This window comes from Cnephaeus nilssonii (assembly GCF_951640355.1).
Source record: "Cnephaeus nilssonii genome assembly, chromosome: 13".
NCBI classification, from domain to species: Eukaryota; Metazoa; Chordata; class Mammalia; order Chiroptera; family Vespertilionidae; genus Cnephaeus; species Cnephaeus nilssonii.
In genome coordinates, this window is record NC_137084.1 from 33,120,356 (window position 1) to 33,139,796 (window position 19,441).

General features: G+C 35.2%; 1 protein-coding gene across 2 annotated transcripts in view; it reads left to right on the forward strand.

Moving 5' to 3' along the window:
* Window positions 1-3,277: 3,277 nt before the first annotated feature.
* The window catches only part of COPB1 (COPI coat complex subunit beta 1), a 31,882-nt gene continuing 15,718 nt past the window's right edge, over window positions 3,278-19,441 (forward strand). Inside the window, exons 1-11 of one of the 2 annotated variants that reach the window (XM_079787852.1) lie at window positions 3,278-3,406; window positions 4,143-4,293; window positions 7,225-7,454; window positions 7,828-7,997; window positions 9,883-9,997; window positions 11,840-11,932; window positions 12,498-12,635; window positions 14,668-14,787; window positions 17,189-17,296; window positions 17,378-17,524; window positions 18,201-18,346. In XM_079787852.1, coding sequence (XP_079643978.1) covers window positions 4,203-4,293; window positions 7,225-7,454; window positions 7,828-7,997; window positions 9,883-9,997; window positions 11,840-11,932; window positions 12,498-12,635; window positions 14,668-14,787; window positions 17,189-17,296; window positions 17,378-17,524; window positions 18,201-18,346 — 1,358 coding nt within the window. In that variant the 5' untranslated portion in view covers window positions 3,278-3,406; window positions 4,143-4,202. The other variant, XM_079787853.1, reaches the window with a different exon arrangement.

The following is a 19,441-nucleotide window of genomic DNA, read 5'->3' on the forward strand; positions in this document are numbered from 1 at the left end:
ATAATCTGGTGGAGGGAGAGTAAGTGGGAAATTTCATAATTTGATCTTTCCTCAGCTCTCTTCTGTGCCTTTTCTGGCGTGAGCCTTTGTTAAGTGATTATATTGTTTAAAGATTGTGTGTGCATCATTTTTGTACACTGTTCTCTAAATGTAAACCAATTACTTGGTTGGCATTCAGTTGAAAAAAAAAACTGATCTGTATTGTGCTTTAGGGTCAATTTTAGTAACTTTTTTCAATATATAATTTTAGTCTTATACACTGACTTTAGAACTTAAAATTTTCCTCATTCTAATAATATTCAACCCCATTGTACAGAATTAATTGTGATGCCTTTTCATGTTTTGTCTAATTGTTATACTCAGTTATTTCATTTGCTCTGTGTTAATTTTAAATAATTCCTAAAGTCTTTACATAGAAACTGTCACTTTGATATATAGATAATATTCAATTCACATGGAATTTATTAAGCATCTATATGTGCATCTTTGAAGAACTGGTATGGTTAAAAATAAGAGTCAATAAAATTGGTGGCAGGATTCAGGTTCTAGTCCCAGCTTTTGCAGTGTTTGGCCTTTTTGCAATTTGGGATAATTCCCTTTTTTTCTAGGCCTTAATTTCCTAGACATGTAAATTTTTATGATTCTTGATATATGACAAGGTCCTTGCTCAAATAATTTATAATTTAAAAAGCAATCAAAATGATGTAATTACATACTAGAGTAAAAATAAGTCCCCAAACAAAAATGCATGTTACAACAAGTCAGGAAGAGCCTGGCTGGGTTGAGCATTGACCCAGGAACCAAGAGGTCACTGGTTCGATACAGAGGACACAGGCTGGAGTTTTTAGCTTGATTCTGATCAATGATGTTCCTCTCTCATCGATAGTTTTCAGTTTGAAAGGAGACAATATTTTACTTGTGTATTCCCACTCTTAATAAGTAGTAATGGAATACTGATTTTAGTTCACTTATTAGGTTTCTATTGAGGTCTATTTTTAGAGAAGGAAAAAGAAACCCTGTTTTATGGCATTTAAACTGATACCCTGATATACAAAAGCTGTGTGTGTGTGTGTGTGTGTGTGTGTGTGTGTGTACTTACATAGTAGAATGGGATAAAAATTAATGAATAAATAATTTTTAGACCCCCAAAATACTTAAGGTTATAACTAGAAAGGTAAAGAACAAAACCTGTCTTAGCTCTATTCTCTCTTTCTCTAAAATTCAATACAAGCATTTTTTTAAAAATAAATCAGGAAGAATTAGGGTGTGTAAAGTTCTGCTCAACAACCTGTAGTTAAATATATACAACAATATAAACACTGCCTATGACAATTTTAAGTGCAGACCTTAAATGAGGTTTTCTAGAACATCACTTTCTTTGCCTTTTTTCATATTTAATAGTTGACTTAATTTAGTCATGGTAAGCCTCAAATTTTATTCTGTAATACAATGGAGTCTCCAGGGCAACTGGTATGGTTAATATTACATCCTTGATATAACAAAATTATAGAATGGAGAACAGGTTAGTAGTTGCCAGGGGTTATGCAGGGAAGTGGCTGTGATTATAAAAGGATAGGAATGATCCTTGAAATGGAATTGTACCTTATCGTGATGTAGTGATCACATGAATCTAAACATGGTAACTAAATACACAAATGAGTGCATGTAAAACCGGTGAAACGTGCCCTAGCCAGTGTGGCCCAGTGGTTGAAGTGTGGGCTTATGCAACGAAAGGGTTACGCCAGGACATGTGCTGGAGACAATGTGGTTTTCTCCCCTGCCCTTTCTTCTACTCTCTAAAAATCAATGGAAAAAAAATACCCTCAGGTGAGGATTAACAACAACAACAAAACTAGTGACATGTATGGATGTCAATTTCCAGGATTTGCTATTTTACTATTATTAGACAAGGTGTTATATTATTGGAAGAAACCAGGTGGAAAGTACATGGGATTTCTGTATGTCACTCTACAGTGATCTCAAAACAGTTTTTAAAAAATTAATGCAGCCCTAGCCAGTTTGGCTCCATGGATAGATCGTCAGCCTGCGGACTGAATGGTCCTGGGTTCGGTTCCGGTCAAGGGCACATGCCGGGGTTGCGGGCTCCATCCCCAGTTTGGGGCGTGCAGGAGGCAGCCAATCAATGATTCTCTCTCATCATTGATGTTTCTATCTCTCCCTCTACCTTCCTCTCTGAAATCAATAAAAAATATTTTTAAAAAATAATCAAAAATTAATGCACAGGGTTTGAGGAGCACTCAGAAAATACTATGACAATTTTAAGTGCAGACCTTAAGTGAGGTTTTTGTGATATATTTTGGGTGCTCAATAACATTTTTTGCTTGATGGTTCAAAAAGAGGAAATATCAAAATAGCTGCCTTCCAGATAGATGAAGCTAGCACTCTGTGTTCTAACTTCCAAACTGAGGTTACCTGTCAATAAGGGCGGGTTTTGTCAGACCTCTTGGTATTCACAATATATTGCTTAAGGCTTCATTTTTTTTTTAAAACTTAATAATTGGCCAGAAAACACTTTTTGAGCGGGGCAGGGGTACGGCCCCTCAAATGTGCAAAATCGAAGGTGCTTTGGCTTGCTATAGCTGTCTGTATAAATTAGGTCTTTGGAGATAGGTAAAAAGCCTTTAAAACAATGGCTGTCAATCCATTTATGCATTAAAAATTTTATAATTTACTGGGTGTTCAGAAAAGATCATGAAAGGGACCGTAACTAAAAAAAAAAAAAAAAAAAAAAAAAGACCAGAAATCTCAAGTGCGATTCTGATGTCGAGCAACTCCAGCCTAAACGCAGAGACAAAGATTCAGATGACTGCAGATGTTAAGAACTGAAATGGATCTTCACATAATATAGTGTTCCTTATTGGAAGAACTTAAGTTACTGACCCGAAAAACATTTCGTTATTTTCCCAGTTTATTAGTGAGTGAACTAGAAAAGAGTTTCCAGCTCCCAATCTTGTGCTCTTTTCCACTGGACCACACAGCCCTGTGCAAAATGTGTGTGTCCCCTCTCCAAAGTTCCTCCCCTTGGCTGTTTTAATTCCTGGAATAAGAAACAAATCCTAAATAGCGTTTAAATGACCCCAGCGCTTAATTCAGGCATATAGGGAAAACAATAAATACGTGTTTCGAGTCCTTTTTGCGGCCTAAACCAACCATGAACGAGAGAAGAGAAAGTTGGACTGCCGGCAGCGCGCAGCCGCAGGACGGAGACGGCGTGTCCTCTCTGAGCCGCCGTAGGTGCGAGGTGGCCGGAGCCTGGGTCGTCTTCCCACCCCCTTCCACGTCAGCCAAGGACTCTGCGGAGCCGCCGCTACTGCTGGGGGTTGGAGCCCTAGTAGACGGTCCCGCGGTTGCCCCAGCTGCTGCCCCCGCCCCCCCCCGGAGCCAGGTAGCGGGACACGAGCCCCCAGGTCCCAAAGGCGAGGTGGGCTGGGGAGAGTCGGAGGAACTGGCTCTCTCTGGGGAGTGGCGGAACGGGAGAGACTAGGCCGCTCGTGTCCAGGCCTGGCGAGGGGTCTGGGCAGCTCGGGGCCGGACGCCCGGTCCCGGCCTGCGTACTGGCCTGGGGTCTCCTCCCTCCCACACCGCCCCGGGCTCGCCATTCCAGGCCGGGGCTTGCTTTGCAGGAAGAAAGGGACGGGGAAGGGGGTGGGGGTGCAGCGCACCGATGGAGGGACCCACGTAGGCGGCGTCGGGTCCCACCGTGAAACGCGATGAAACACCTGCAGGTTTTAGCCGGGGGATGGCGCACCGGGTCCGTGAACGGGAGCAGCTCGGAGTGTGTGCTACGTTAAATCCCTTCTGTTCCCCGGTGGGGCGGGGCCCGCACTGTCCCTGGGTGGTGGGCCTTAGGTCTGCAGAGCAGCGTTCTAAACCCCGGGCGGGGTCGCGGAGGGCGGAAAAATACACCTTTAGGTCGAAAGTGACAAGAGTGTGTGTGTTGTTGTTTTTTAAATATTAGGCTCTGTTTTTGTGGACACAATATACATTGACCCAACCCTTCCGATACTTCAAAACTCATAAGCTAAACTGAATGAACTTTAGACAGTGAAGTTCACGGTAGTTACTGGTTGTGTGTTTATTTTTTTACTTGTAATGATATCCTATCCTATTTGTTTTTCTAGATTTTTCTGGCATCTTTTATCCTTAAATCTTGTATCCAGGGTTGATTATCACCGGAAACCATGACGGCTGCCGAGAATGTGTGCTATACGTTAATTAACGTGCCAATGGATTCGGAACCTCCATCGGAAATTAGCTTAAAAAATGATCTAGGTAAACTTTGATGGTATTTTGGAAATGAAAAGCTCATTTGCACTTCAAGTTTCTTTATAATTAGAAATGCGTAATTTTTGTCTAAGCTTTTTCTAGGATCTCTTCAATAGACCTTTTTTGTCTTATTAAAAATGAGAACTTGTTACCTTTAGACGTACTGGTTATTGGAAATAAAACATCTCAGCCCAGCTTAGTAAAGCTAAAGAAATGTAATAATTTAGTTGTGAGATATTCCTAAAAATAACATAATGGCTTGTGTGGTTTAATATATTATGCTTTAATAACTCTGACAATTCTCTGTAGGTAACAGGTTGAAAGTGTGTATTTGAATGTCTTAGTTCCTTTGTGCATGTAACTTCATATTACTTAGCTTGTAAAACCAAAAGAACTTTGTTTTCACCTGTTGACCAAATGAAGTCATCACAAGAATACACATGTATTTTCTAGAAAGGTTTAAACTTTTCATTTTTAAAACGTACAAAAGAGAAAACAAGAACTATATTTCTGAATTTTAAGAGTGTACACTGTGTCTCCTTTTTGTAATTCTGTAAAGAAAATTTTTAAGTAACCCACATTCCAAAATAATGATTCTTGTTTAATTGAACTACTAAAAATAAGTTTAACTTAAAACTGATAACGACTGTTTAAAATAGAGTGAAAATTATGCTTCAGGTCTTGAAAGTATCTTTTAGGAAGATAATTTGCAGTTTGAAAGGAGACAATATTTTGTGTATTCTCACCTCTTAATAAGTAGTAATGGAATACTTCCTGATTTTAGTTCACTTATTAGGTTTCTATTGAGGTCTATATTTGGAGAAGGAAAAAGAAGCCCTATTTTATGGTATTTAAACTGATACCCTTATATACAAAAGCTGTGTGTGTGTGTGTGTGTGTGTGTGTGTGTGTGTGTGTGTTCATACTTACATAGTAGAATGGGATGAAAATTAATGAATAAACTTTAGCTATTTTTAGACCCCCAAAATACTTAAGGTTATAACTAGAAAGGTAAAGAACAAAACCTGTCCTTAATTGTAAACAATACCCTTTTTTAATTGCAGCTGCCTTGACTAACCTTCTCTAACCAAAAGAGTTGAGATGAGAAAAAGTTTAGAAGTTTCCAATTTGAGTAACAAATACTTTTTGTTTGGTGAAATACTTAGTTGCTTTACCTACACTTTACCTTTAATCACTCACTGGATATGTGCTCTGATGGCTGTACTTTCTCTGGAGTATGAAGTAATATTTTGGTGAATTGAATTGATATTTCAAAGTTTCCATATCTTTTGGTAGTGATCATAAAGGAATAGAAGTTTTGAAAATTTTAAAGATGTGGATAAAAGCATCCCCCTACTCAATTTGAATTGTTAAAATAATTGGAAATTGGTGTTGAGGAGGCTTCAAATACAAATGGTGTAGATTTTTATTTTTATTTATTTTTTACTCAGAAAGGAAGGTTTGTGACAAAGAGAAAAACCTGTATTGTGAATACAACTTTGGCCACTTAGAACTCTGCCTAGTCTGTCTTATTTTCGTGGATATAGTTATCAGCTACTGACATCTCTCCTGATGCTTTGTTTTTGTCCTCTTCACAGACTTAACTCAAAGTTTGCCCAGATTGACACTCCATCCTTCAACATTTGTTTCTTGACTTGACATGGCACATGCCAATTTTTATTCATATATGGCAGGAGATATAATACTCTGAAGCAGGGAGAGATATATGAGAATTTAGTCAGTTTTAAAAATACTGACCCTTGTGGGATAAATATGTTAATAACCCTTACTTTGTTTTCAGTTCAAATACCTGAGGATATTCTCTATTCTGCAACATGTTTAAATATCATACCAAGCCAGGAATAGATACTTAGCCTTTGGGGGCTAGAATGAACTTTTGTTTCACCTAGTACAATTCTTCCAAAGCTTAAATCCTTCCTATAACTCTACCAACTGTAGTTTCTGTCTCTTTGGCAACAGCAAAGAACTCTATGTAGTAGCCACTTTGCTCCAAGTATTAGAAATTTATTTTTTGTTTTGTTTTTTGCTCATGATAACTCTTAAGATTATTAAGTACCTTTGTCTTCCCTCTTTGTCCTTCTAGATACTTATTTATTTTTATGATCAAAACAATTGTAGCATTGTACTTGTTTGTCTCTTATATTTCTGCCTTTGCATATTGAGTCCAAAAGATGTACCATAAATTCTTTAGTATTCAAAGATAATGCTGTAAAGTTGTAGATGGTTTTACATAAAATAACTTTATAGTGCATATTTTTTTAGGCTAAGGTAACAATAAACTAGCACCTTATCTTAAATGTGTTATCCTTAATTCTAAACAGTGGCTACTAATCTAGTATATTTTAATTTTTTTCAATTTTTAGGTAATTCCTTAAAGATTCTAAAGTTTTATAGTCTGTAGGAATATGATGGGATCTTGGGATTAATGTAGTCTTTAGTTCCCAATCTTTTTGAGTTTGAGGACCTCCAACATGTCAGTGATCCCTCCTTCCCTCAATAATGGTTGTAACTTTGGTTGACAAAATATATACAGACTAAAAACTACTTTGAATTCAGAAGCTCTTAATGGCACATATTTACATTTTGAAAAATAGCTGCTTGCATGTTTGAGACATACATTATTTAATATACCTATACATTTATGGTCTCCGCATTAATTCCATTGGTTAGGGACCAGAGATATAATCCGGTGCCTTCATATTATATGTAAAGAATCACAGATAAATCACCTGTGTAAAGTCATATAGCTTGTTTGTGACATGACCAGATTGAGAACCCTTGTTATTTTGGTTTGTGCCATTACTACCATTGTTGCTGATAAAGTGAGAAAATGGTTTTACTTTGTTAATTGCTTTTGAAATTATCTAAGAAATTTTCTGTTGAAATAATTGTTTTACTTAAAAATTTTTAATTCAGAAAAAGGAGATGTGAAGTCAAAGACTGAAGCTTTGAAGAAAGTCATCATTATGATTCTGAATGGTGAAAAGCTTCCTGGACTTCTGATGACCATCATTCGTTTTGTGCTACCTCTTCAGGATCACACCATCAAAAAATTACTTCTGGTATTTTGGGAAATTGTTCCTAAAACCACTCCAGATGGGAGACTTTTACATGAAATGATCCTTGTATGTGATGCATATAGAAAGGTAAACTAAACCATAATTATCTGTGAATATTGCTTTGATTTTAGATAATTGTAAAACTGGTAGAAGGGGCTTTATTTTACTTGTTAGGAACTGAAGTTGTAAGGAGTTATTGTAAAAAGTTTTATTGTTACTTTTTCCAGGCATTTCCTATGCATTTTTATGTGTTGTTAATAAAAGCAGTGACACAGGATATAAGATAATTGATGTGACAAATAAAAATTGCTTTCACTAACAGGAATCTGATGAAAATGATGTGATAATCTAGGTCTTTCTCAAACCTATTTACTGATTTTTTTTTTCTTGGAAAATTTTGCATTAATATATTATTTTTAATTCTGGAACTCAACACTTTCTATTTAAATTTTTATATCAGGATCTTCAGCATCCTAATGAATTTATTCGAGGATCCACTCTTCGTTTTCTTTGCAAATTAAAAGAAGCAGAATTGTTAGAACCTTTAATGCCAGCTATTCGTGCTTGTTTGGAGCATCGTCACAGCTATGTTAGAAGAAATGCTGTTTTGGCCATCTATACTATCTATAGGTAAATAAAGATACTCCTTTGGCCTATTTCTGTGAGGTGTTTCTGCTTTTACATTAGAGTTTCCAAAGTAGTTTCTTACAGATTGTATGTAGCTTGCATATGTGTTTCATTTGGCCTAAACAAGATATTTTCCCTTATTATTAAGTTGTCAACATGAAAAGTCAAAAGATCTGGCAGCACTGGGTCTTAGTTTCTGCATGACAACCATCGGCTGAAATTCAGTGATAAGTAGCCCCCTTTTAAACAGTTTGTACACTTTCCAATTTATGACAATGCCTGTCATTCTCAGTTGTATTACTCCAGCCCACTTAATTTATTAACTTAGCTCTTAAAGGCTTTGTTTTGAGTTTTGACTGTTTTAGAATTCTCTTTTTGTGGAATATGGGTCTTTTTACCCTTCCTTAGAGGCCTTAAGGAGGGAACTTTTTTAGGAAGGATTGCAATTCTCAACTAATTCCTCTTATTAGAAAGCTGAAGATTTTGAACTTTAAAAACATTCAAAGAACCAGTTAGATGAAGCTAGAATGCTTGGTTTTTATAATCACTGGTGTCATTCCATTAGAAGTCAATCCATTAGAAGTAGGATGTAATTTTTATAAATATCTTTGTACTTTAATAGTTGATTATCATATAATTTTACAGTTCTTTTACTGTTATGTTAGATTTTGTTATCTGTTAGGGAAAGTGGTATTGTGGTTAATAATGTAGAGTTTCTTGAAAGCTACCATACAGACTACACAAATTTCAGTATTTAAACTACCAATACATGCACAAAAATTATGCCATTAAGACAATTGGAAATTTAAACACTAGCTATATGATGATTTTAAGGAATTGTTAAATTTTTAAGGTCTGATAAGGGTATTATGATTAGTTTTAAAAAGAAGGAATTCTTTTTTTTTTTTTTTTTTTAATATATTGATTTTTCACAGGAAGGGAGAGGGATAGAGAGCTGGAAACATCGATGAGAGAGAAACATCGACCAGCTGCCTCCTGCACACCCCCTACCAGGGATGTGCCCGCAACCAATGTACATGCCCTTGACCGGAATCGAACCTGGGACCTTTCAGTCCGCAGGCCGACGCTCTATCCACTGAGCCAAACCAGTTTCGGCGGAATTCTTAATTTTAGAAAACAAACCAGGGTATTCCAAAAAATTTGTACATATACATTTTAACAGCTGATTCTATTACACTTTGAAAATGAAATGTATTTTAATAAATACTTTCTAATTATTCAAAGTATGTGTACATTTTTGACACCCTCTATTTACAAAAGAAATGATAAGTGGTCTGGGATTTGCTTCAAAATAATATGGGAGGAGAGGAAGTGGGGAGGGGTATCGATGTAACAAAAATGGTTGTGAATGAATAACTATTGAAGTTAGCTAATAGCTTTTAATAAGCCAGTGTTTATTATTCTGTTAGAAATACTTAAAATTTTCCAAAATAAGAAATCAGTAAGTAAATAAATTAATAAATATAGTGTATAACTAGTAAAATTCAAGGGATGCTTTTTTTCTCTGATAATTCTTAAAGAATGCTCTTTAAGTACCTTGAAGATGTCATCATAAGCATTGATATTTTATTCCTAAAGTATATGAAAGGCAATTACTTGAGATAGTCAGTTGATAGATTGCATGCTAAATAAATTACCTTTTTCTGTATTAAACGATAAAAGAATAATTTGATACCTTAATAGATGAAGATGTAAGCTTGTGATTCCTACCCACAATTTTCTAATTGATTTAAAGTTTTAAAAAGCAAAACAATGATACTGTTATAAAGTTTGATAAAGATTAATTTTGGTAGTGTTCATAGGGTTATAAAATAAAATAACAAAGTAGGATTTTATTAAACATGGATATTACTTGTTTTATTTCAAGAAATTTTGAACATCTTATACCTGATGCTCCTGAACTGATACATGATTTTCTGGTGAATGAAAAGGATGCAAGTTGCAAAAGGAATGCATTTATGATGCTAATTCATGCAGATCAGGTAAGTACTTTTTAAAAAAATAACTTTTATAACTGTACTTAAATGAGAATTAAAAGTATTACAGCCCAGCCCTGTTTGGGGATACCCTCTATTTACAAAAAAAATGATAAGTGATCTGGGATTTGCTTCAAAATAATATGGGAAGAGAGAAAGTGGGGAGGGGTATCATTGTAACAAAAATGGTCGTGAATGAATAATTCTTGAAGTTAGGTAATAGTTTTTAATAAGCCAGTGTTCCAGGTTCCATTCCAGTCAAGGGCGTGCACCTCGTTTGCAGGCTCCATCCCGACTGGGGGCCTTGGTCGGGGTGCGTGCAGGAGGCAACCAATCAATGTGTTTCTCTCACATTGATATTTCTCTCTGTCTTTCCCTCTCGCTTCCACTCTCTCTAAAAATCAGTGAAAAAATGTCCTAGGCTGAGGATTGAAAAAAAGAGTATTTCAGCCCAGCTGGTGTGGTTCAGTGGTTGAGTGTCAACACATGAACCAGATCACAGTTCTATTCCCCAGTTAGGGCACATGCCTGGGTTATGGGCTCAATCCCCAGTAAGGGTGGGCAAGAGGCAGCCCATCAATGATTCTGTCTCACCATTGATGTTTCTATCTCTCCCTTCCTCTCTCTGAAATCAGTAAAAACATTTTAAAAAAAGTATTACATAGGCCTAATCCTGTTTTTAGACAGTAATTTTGTTTATAGTATGTGATTTGTATATATTTTTTTTTTTTTTTAGATTTTTGAATTTAATTTGTATAAAAATACAGTGGTTTTTCTTAACCCTTCTCTGGAATATTGCATATATATATATATATATATATATATATATATATGTGTGTATATATATTCTTTTTCAAAGTAAACATTTCACAACAACCACTTTTCAGGTTTTCCAGATTGAAATTATGGTCATATTCTGTGGTCTTCTACTTTGGGGCTTTGATGTCTGTTTTTCCTTCTCTTGGTGTAGATCTAAAATTGTTTAACAAAGATAAACAGTAGCTTTGTATAAGATCCACCCTGAGCCATGTCTGTGAAAGAGGGGTGCCTTCATTGTAGATGTGTGTTCTTATAGACTCCAAATTTCATGAGTGAATATCAAGTCTACATCCAGCTCTGCTGGTGGTTAAAGTATATGGATCTGCTGGAGGCTAGCAGTGACTTTGCACATCTTGGTGGCATCTAATCTTAGAATTTTTGCTATCCAGTATTTATCAAAATGTGGGAAATATGCATGAAGATTGAAAAATACGGAGTCATCTATTAATTCCTCTGAAATCTAGTTGCTGCTGTTTTATCTTCGTAAATAAAACTATAAGAAAGCTACTTATTTAGGTCACAATGTTTCGTCCTCATGTAGAGTTGATTTTAGTGATGTGTTTTTGGTGTTACCTACACGAAGGGATATAATCTGAAATAGTTCGATAAAATTTGTTGTTTCTTTTACTGTAGAGATGTTGTTGAGGCCATAGTTCTTTATATCAGTGTTTGGTATATGAGAATTGATGAGATTTTTCTTCTTGATCTTAGAAATAGGAAGAACTATACTCCAAAGCAGCTGGTTTATTTTGATTGTATAAATTCCTGAATCATATACCCTGAATACATAGTATTTTTCTCCTTGGTTTAACTGCAAGAAAATTCAGAACCCAGATTTGTGACCCATTTCTAGAACATATATTTGACTTTATGGCTTATATTTATATGTTAACTTTCATTTTTTTCATTAGTTAATTTTTCTTTGCCCTCATTTCCTCATTTGGTTTCTTTGTGTATGTTTTTTTAAGTTGCATTAAGTCCTTTTATTGAATGAGGTGGAGTTTGATAAATATATTCTTATTTTTTTAGGATCGAGCTTTGGATTACCTAAGTACTTGTATTGATCAGGTTCAAACATTTGGAGACATTCTTCAGTTGGTTATTGTTGAGCTAATTTATAAGGTAAGACTGATCAATGATGGGTAAAATAAACTTGAACAGTTTAAGATAAGGTAAAATAGTCTTTCTAGAAAGCTCTTTAATTGCTAGGATAATATATTTTAACTAGAGGATTGTGCACTGGTGGGGTCCCTTGGCCTGGCCTGTGCCCTCTTGCAATCGGGGATCCCTCGGGGGATGTTGGACTGCCAGTTTCAGCCCAATCCCTGTTGGCCAGTCTCTTAGGCTTTTATATATATAGACTAGAGGCCCAATGCATGAAATTCATGCAAGGGGCTCAGCCCTCAGTGGTGGCTTGCCTCGGCCCTCGCAGCCCTGGCTTTGTCCGGAAGGTTGTCCTGAAAGTTGTTCGGCTGTCCGGTCTAATTAGCATATTACGCTTTTATTGTTATAGATAGACACAATGTCTCATCCCAAGTTGGTTGTCATCTTCAGATGTCTTTAAAAGACTATTCTTAGCTTTCAAGTTAAGAAAACTAACATCCCATAAGTATGGATTATTTTTAAAAATATATTTGAAGTTAACTGTCCATGAAATTAGTTGGAACCTAAATGTTTTCTTCTCCAGGTCTGTCATGCTAATCCATCAGAAAGGGCTCGTTTTATTCGCTGCATCTATAACTTATTACAGTCATCTAGTCCTGCTGTAAAATATGAAGCCGCCGGAACTTTAGTGACTCTCTCCAGTGCACCGACTGCAATCAAGGTACTGATTATTTATTTTGGTGCCAGTTAGATTATAGGCACTCTGTCTTGTCGCTTATGATTTAGTGACATTGCAGTTTACTATGTGGTTACATAGCATTGCATGACATGGAGATAACAGCTACAAATTTCACGAAATTATTTGATTCCTTATGTAGCCTGACTTTCCTTCTCCCTTTCCGTTTTCATACATAAATACATGGAGAGAAAGAGAGATAGAAAATACCAATATTTCTAGTTTCAGGGGAATGGTTCTGGTGTTTTAAGCTATCTCCCCATATTTTACATTGAAACTTAGATCTGGGAGAATGAATACTGCATCCTAAATGATGGATCCTCAAAAAGGTTCCAGTAAGTATGTTCAGTAATGGAATATTATCTTCCTCTTCTTTAGTTTATTTTATCAAGACTATATAAGGAATCCCTACTATATTCAGAGAATGAATTATTCTAGAAAGCCAGATTGTATAAATAGGAGAATTTACTGCTATATACACCAATACTTTAAATTATTAAAAGACTTTTTATGTTAAAATTATTTAAAACTTACAGAGAAATAGGACAAAGTTCCCATTACCTTTCATCCAGCTTTCTGTAATGTTCATGTCTTACATAACAATTGTATAATTATCAAAACCAAGAAATTGCAATTGGAACAGTATTTTTACCTAAACTATAGACTAATGCACTTTTTCTTTCCCAGGGTCCAGTCCAGGCTCCTACATTACACTTAATTGTCATGTTAGTCTCCTCCAGTCCCTTACAGTTCCTCAGCCTGTCCTTGTTTTTTCACGATCTTGAGACTTTTGAAGAGTATTGAGTTATTTTGTAAAATATCCCTCAATTTGGGTTTGTCTCATGTTTTCTCATTATTATGGTGAGGCTATACATTTTGGGGGGAGAATACCGCAGAAGTGATGCGCTCTTCTCAGTATCATAAAGGAGTACATGATGTTGATATATCTTATTAATGGTGATGTTAACCTTGATCAATCAGTTAAGGTGGTGTCTGCCAGATTTCTCCACTGTTGAATTATGATTTTTTCCTTCACAATTAGTAATATCATGGCAAGATACTTTGAAACTGTGCATATAGTTTATTTCTTCTCAAACTTGCACCAACTAATTTTAGCATCCATCAATGGACCTTTCCTACAGCAGTTATTACTGGTATTTTAATGGTGATTTTCTATTTCCCTCTTTCTGCATTTACTAATTGGAGTTCTGCAAGGAAGAGCTGCCCCTTCTCCTTCCTCTGTCTTTCCTTTCCTTCTTTATGTCAGTAAGGATATTTTACTGCATGGATTATAATCCAATATTATGTTTTCATTTATCTTGTTGTCAAATTGTTCTAGACCCATGGTCGGCAAACTGCGGCTCGCAAGCCACATGCGGCTCTTTGGCCCCTTGAGTGTGGCTCTTCCACAAAATACCACAGCCTGGGCGAGTCTATTTTGAAGAAGTGGCATTAGAAGAAGTTTAAGTTTAAAAAATTTTGGCTCTCAAATTTCAATCATTGTACTGTTGATATTTGGCTCTGTTGACTAATGAGTTTGCCAGCCACTGTTCTAGATCATTGGGAGCTCTTGGAGTTTTGCTCCTCTGCTTTTCATAACTCAGGGTCATCTTAATATTCTTGATTTTTCTGCAATATAATGCAGGTGTGTCGGACTTTGCACCTAAAGTAAAAGGTGCTTAGTAGCTATACTTTTGGAGATTGTTTATTTGCTTTTTTCTCCCTTGTTCCTTAATATCAATCCTTAATTTTTGGTTGTTAATAAGTAGCCTATAGCAGTCCCTTTTCATCCTTTTAATTTCTGATGCTTTTCATCTTTTGTAAACTTGAAAAACAATGAGATTTATTAGAATTTAGGGAATAGAAGGACATATTCCTTTGGAAAAAATGCATAAACTTTTAATGTGGGAGTAGTGAATATATTTTGGCTTCTTGGGGATTTGTTTTCCTTCTTATTTTCAGATTCTATGTTAAAGATAGATTAATGTGTTCTTAAATGTATTTCTTTTTTACATAGGCTGCTGCTCAGTGTTACATTGATTTAATTATTAAGGAGAGTGACAACAATGTAAAGCTCATAGTTCTGGATCGATTGGTCGAATTAAAAGAGCATCCTGCTCATGAACGAGTACTACAGGTAAATGTTGTTTGAAAGAGAAATCTTAAATTAAATCTTTTTCAGATTGAGATAGTGTTCAAGCCTTGCCATCATTGTTAGCTTAAATGCTTGGAGACTGGGCAGTTTACATTTTGCTCAGCTCAAGTATAACTCTTGAATCATCATTGCCTTTTGGAGTATTGTCTTTGCCATTAAAAAATATTTCTAACATATATTATCTTTTCTATTTGTATTGCACTTGGTCTTCTTAGTGATAGAGATATATTTGTTTTCATTTGGATGTAATATTTCTTGGAAAATAATTGTACCAACTGATTGAAATAAAAGCTGATTAGATTCTAGACTATTATCAGCATAACTATTAATCTGTGAGAATAATGATTATTATAAAAATAAAGCCCCAGAACAGCTAAATTCATGCTAATCCTGCATCAGAACAATAAAAGTTTTCTATAAAAGACATTATTAGGAAAATTGAAGAAATGTGAATATAGACTATATATTAGTTAATAGTATTATTATCAATAAGTTCTCTGAATTTGATAATTGTATTGTGGTTATAGAAGAAATTATTCTTATTACACAAAAATGTTTAGGAGAGAATATGATAAAGCATATAAGGCAAATATTAACAACTAGTGAATGTAAGTGAAGGCTATATAGGAGTTTATTCCTAGACTTTTTAGAACTTTCTTGTCAATGAAATTTTTAAAAGATATAAAGTTTTAAAGAAGTAAAATTATTTACAAATTAATTTTGGTATATTTTTAAATATTTATTTGCCATACATTTTAAGTATGCATCTTTAAAATATTACATTTTCCTGCAGAGCCAAAAGAACATTATCATACTTAACAAAATTGGTAATAATTTCTTAATATTATTTAATACCAAACTCAGATGTCCCCGAATACCCTTTTTGTTTGTTTTGTCCAATTTATGGCCATACATCATCATATCTGATTGTTATGTCCTAAGTCTCTAATTTGAGCAGTTTGTTTGTTTGTTTTTAATTAATTTTAGAAAGGGGAGAAGGCAGAGAGAGAGAGAGAGAGAGATTTGTTATTCCATTTATTTATGCTTTCATTGGTTGTTTCCTGTATGTGCCCTGACCAGGAATCAAACCCACATATCGGGACTATGCTCTAACCAACTGAGCTACCCAGTCAGGGCGAGTAATTTCTTTTTTTCATGACATTGACTTGTTGAAGACACCAGACCAGTTGTCCTGTAAGTTGCCCCTCCTCTGGCCTGACTGGCATTGACTTATGAATCAAGAGGGCACTGGTTTGATTCCCAGTCAGGGCACATGCCTAGGTGTAGACTTGATCCCCAGTGGGGAGCATGCAGGAGGCAGCCAATCAGTGTTTCTTTCTCATTGATGTTTCTATCTCTCCGTCTCCCTTTTTCTCTCAAAAATCAATAAAAAGAGCCTGAGCCAGTTTGGTTCAGTGGATAGAGCATTGGTCCTCAGACTAAAGGGTCTTAGATTCGATTTTGGTCAAGGGCATATACCCCGGTTGCAGGCTCAATCCTGGCCCTGGTTAGGGTGAGTGCAGGAGGCAACCAATCAATGTGCCTCTCTCACATCAGTGTTTCTCTCTCTGTGCCTCTCTCACTCCCTTCCACTCTCTAAAAATTCAATGAAAATCCTCGGGTGAGGATTAACAAAAAAATTTAATAAAATAAATAAAAACATATTTTTTAAAAAGATGCCCCACCCTAGCCATTTTGGCTCAGTGGCTAGAGCTTCAGCCTGTGGATGGAATGGTCCTAGGTTCGATTCCTGTCAAGGGGACATGCCTGGGTTGTGGGCTCGATCCCCAGTAAGGGGCATGCAGGAGGCAGCCGATCAATGTTTCTCTCTCATCATTGATGTTTATATCTCTCTCCCTCTCCCTTTCTCTCTAAAATCAATAAAAATATATATTAAAAAAAAAAATGATGCCTTTCCTCTGAGTGTCTGGTTACTTTCTGGTGGTTACATTTAGCTTGTCCCTTAGACTTCTATATTTCTTATAAATTCTCAAATTTGATCTGAAATTTGCCGAGACCGGTTTGGCTCAGTGGATAGAGCGTCGGCCTGCGACTCAAGGGTCCCAGGTTCGATTCCGGTCAAGGGCATGTACCTTGGTTGCGGGCACGTCCCCAGTGGGGGGTGTGCAAAAAAAAAAAAAAAAATTTGATCTGAAATTTGATAGAGTAAACATTTTCAGTTTGAATACATCTTAGGTGATAGTGTATATTTCATATTGCATCCTTTCAGGAGACCAAAAATACCTGGTTCTTCTACCATGAGTGATCTTATTGTTGATCAAAGAATTAAGGTGATGGACAGAACCCTCCACTCTTCAGTTAAGATTTTCTTCTTGTGACTAGAAATACTGTTGTAAATTCTTGATTTTTTGTTCTTTTTCAGGATCTGGTTATGGACATCCTAAGAGTATTGAGCACACCAGACTTAGAAGTACGCAAGAAAACTCTGCAGTTAGCACTGGATCTTGTCTCTTCTAGAAATGTTGAAGAGGTAAGACAAAACTGACAGCAGTTTGTAATCTCTGAGGCCATACATATTGTAATTCTTGCTTATTTTTACTTTGTTCAATAGCTGGTTATTGTCCTGAAGAAGGAAGTGATTAAAACAAATAACGTGTCTGAGCATGAAGATACTGACAAATACAGACAACTCCTTGTGCGAACATTGCATTCCTGTTCTGTCCGATTTCCAGATATGGCTGCTAATGTTATTCCTGTGGTATGTGATTCTGAGCACCTTACTTTTGAAATTCATAAAAGAATTTCAAAAATTCTAGTTATTCAATAGTTAAATACTAACTCTTAAACTCAGAGGAATAAGGACTTTGACTTTTTTCTCTTCATCAAAACAACAACAAATAACAGTGACAAAAATATCTCCACATATGATTATAATTGATGTTTGTTATAGTTACCTGAAGTATAATTTATACACACACACACACACACACACACACACACACCATATATATATATATATCATCCAGTAGGGCAAGTAAGTATTTCTTTCAAAGTTTTATCTCTTGAAGTTGAAGGATTCAGTTATAGGAGAAATTCACATATCTAGAGTATTTTGTTTTCTGTCACTGTCAGATTAATGAGGTATGTTATTGTAATTTGAAATTTTGCCATTGAGCTCTGAATTTTTTTTTCTAAAATGATTTTACTTTTAGTTACAATGTAGGAGGATCCAATTAATTTATGTTGCACATAAAACAGAAAAGTCATGACTTTACATTAATGGTGCTTATCTCTCAACTTGCAGTTTGTTATACATTTGAAAGTTATTAATACATGCTTTGCACATTTATTTAATTGACTTAAACCTTACTAAAAATTGCTTAAGGTTATTAAACTTAAGTTTAAATTGTTATCCCTTTTCCTTTTTTTTCTAGTTAATGGAATTTCTTAGCGACAGTAATGAAGCAGCAGCTGCTGATGTCTTGGAGTTTGTTCGTGAAGCCATTCAGCGCTTTGATAACCTGAGAATGCTTATTGTTGAGAAGATGCTTGAAGTCTTTCATGCTATTAAATCTGTCAAGTAGGTTTAAAATCTGTTTAAATGTGAAGTCGAGTAAGCATTTTACCAATATCTGTCTTTAAAGAGCCAGTTGATATAAAATATAAGAGTGGAAAGATGACACGACAATCAAGACAAAAATAAGAATGACAATAAATATTACCTTATACCCACCCTTGGTAGATCCATAATCTGTCGGCAAATTTTTTTTATAGTTGTGGTGATTTAACTAGATTTCTTTATCCTTATCTTCTTTAAAACATTGTGAATCCTAAAGTGACTAAGAACATATTTTTTAAAGGTATTACTTTTTAGATATCATTATTATTTATATTCCCTTTATCATTTATTGAAGTGAAGGGTTGCAAATACAACCTAAATCTGATGTTTTTCTTCAGATGGCCTTTACTAATGAGAAAGGACTTTGTCATCCAAATTTTGTTTGATTTAAAGCATCTGATAGATAGACTATAACAGACTTGCATTATATCTGCATAGGTGGAAATAAGGGGCCATTACAAAGTTGTTTCCTGATTGAAAAGGTATTGACATTTGTGGAAGTGAGAAAGATTTGCTTTCTTTGTGAGGAAAAAAAAATCAAAGCTTTGCTTTTGGCAGCCATGATCTCTAGAATTTTTCAGTTTCTAGGATTTTTAAAAAAGTGAATTTAATGAAAATGATGACAAGACTTTATTTATTTTAACATTTTTAACTAGAAAATTGTTGCTTTCTTTTTTTGTTGTTACTGATCCTTTTGTACTCCTTCCTTGTTCATTGTTCTTGTGAGCATCCTGCCTGTACTTTTCAGTGACTACAAATACAAAGTACTTTTTACATTAAAAAGAACAATTTTTTATAGTAGTAAGTGATAAGATAAACTTTTACCTTAACTCTGTTGTAAATGGAAGATAACACCTCTCTGGGAAACATTTTGGTATTTTATTTTTACTACTGGGTTTACCAGTCTTAAGATTTTCCTACTAATGATAGATGAGGGCACTTATTTTTCTTTTAGTGCTTGTGATTTCTGGGAGAATTAAAGAAAGTGTCTTTGTTATATTTCTTAAAATGTCATTCATAATGCCTTGGAAGTACAGAGTCTTGTTTTCTTACTTG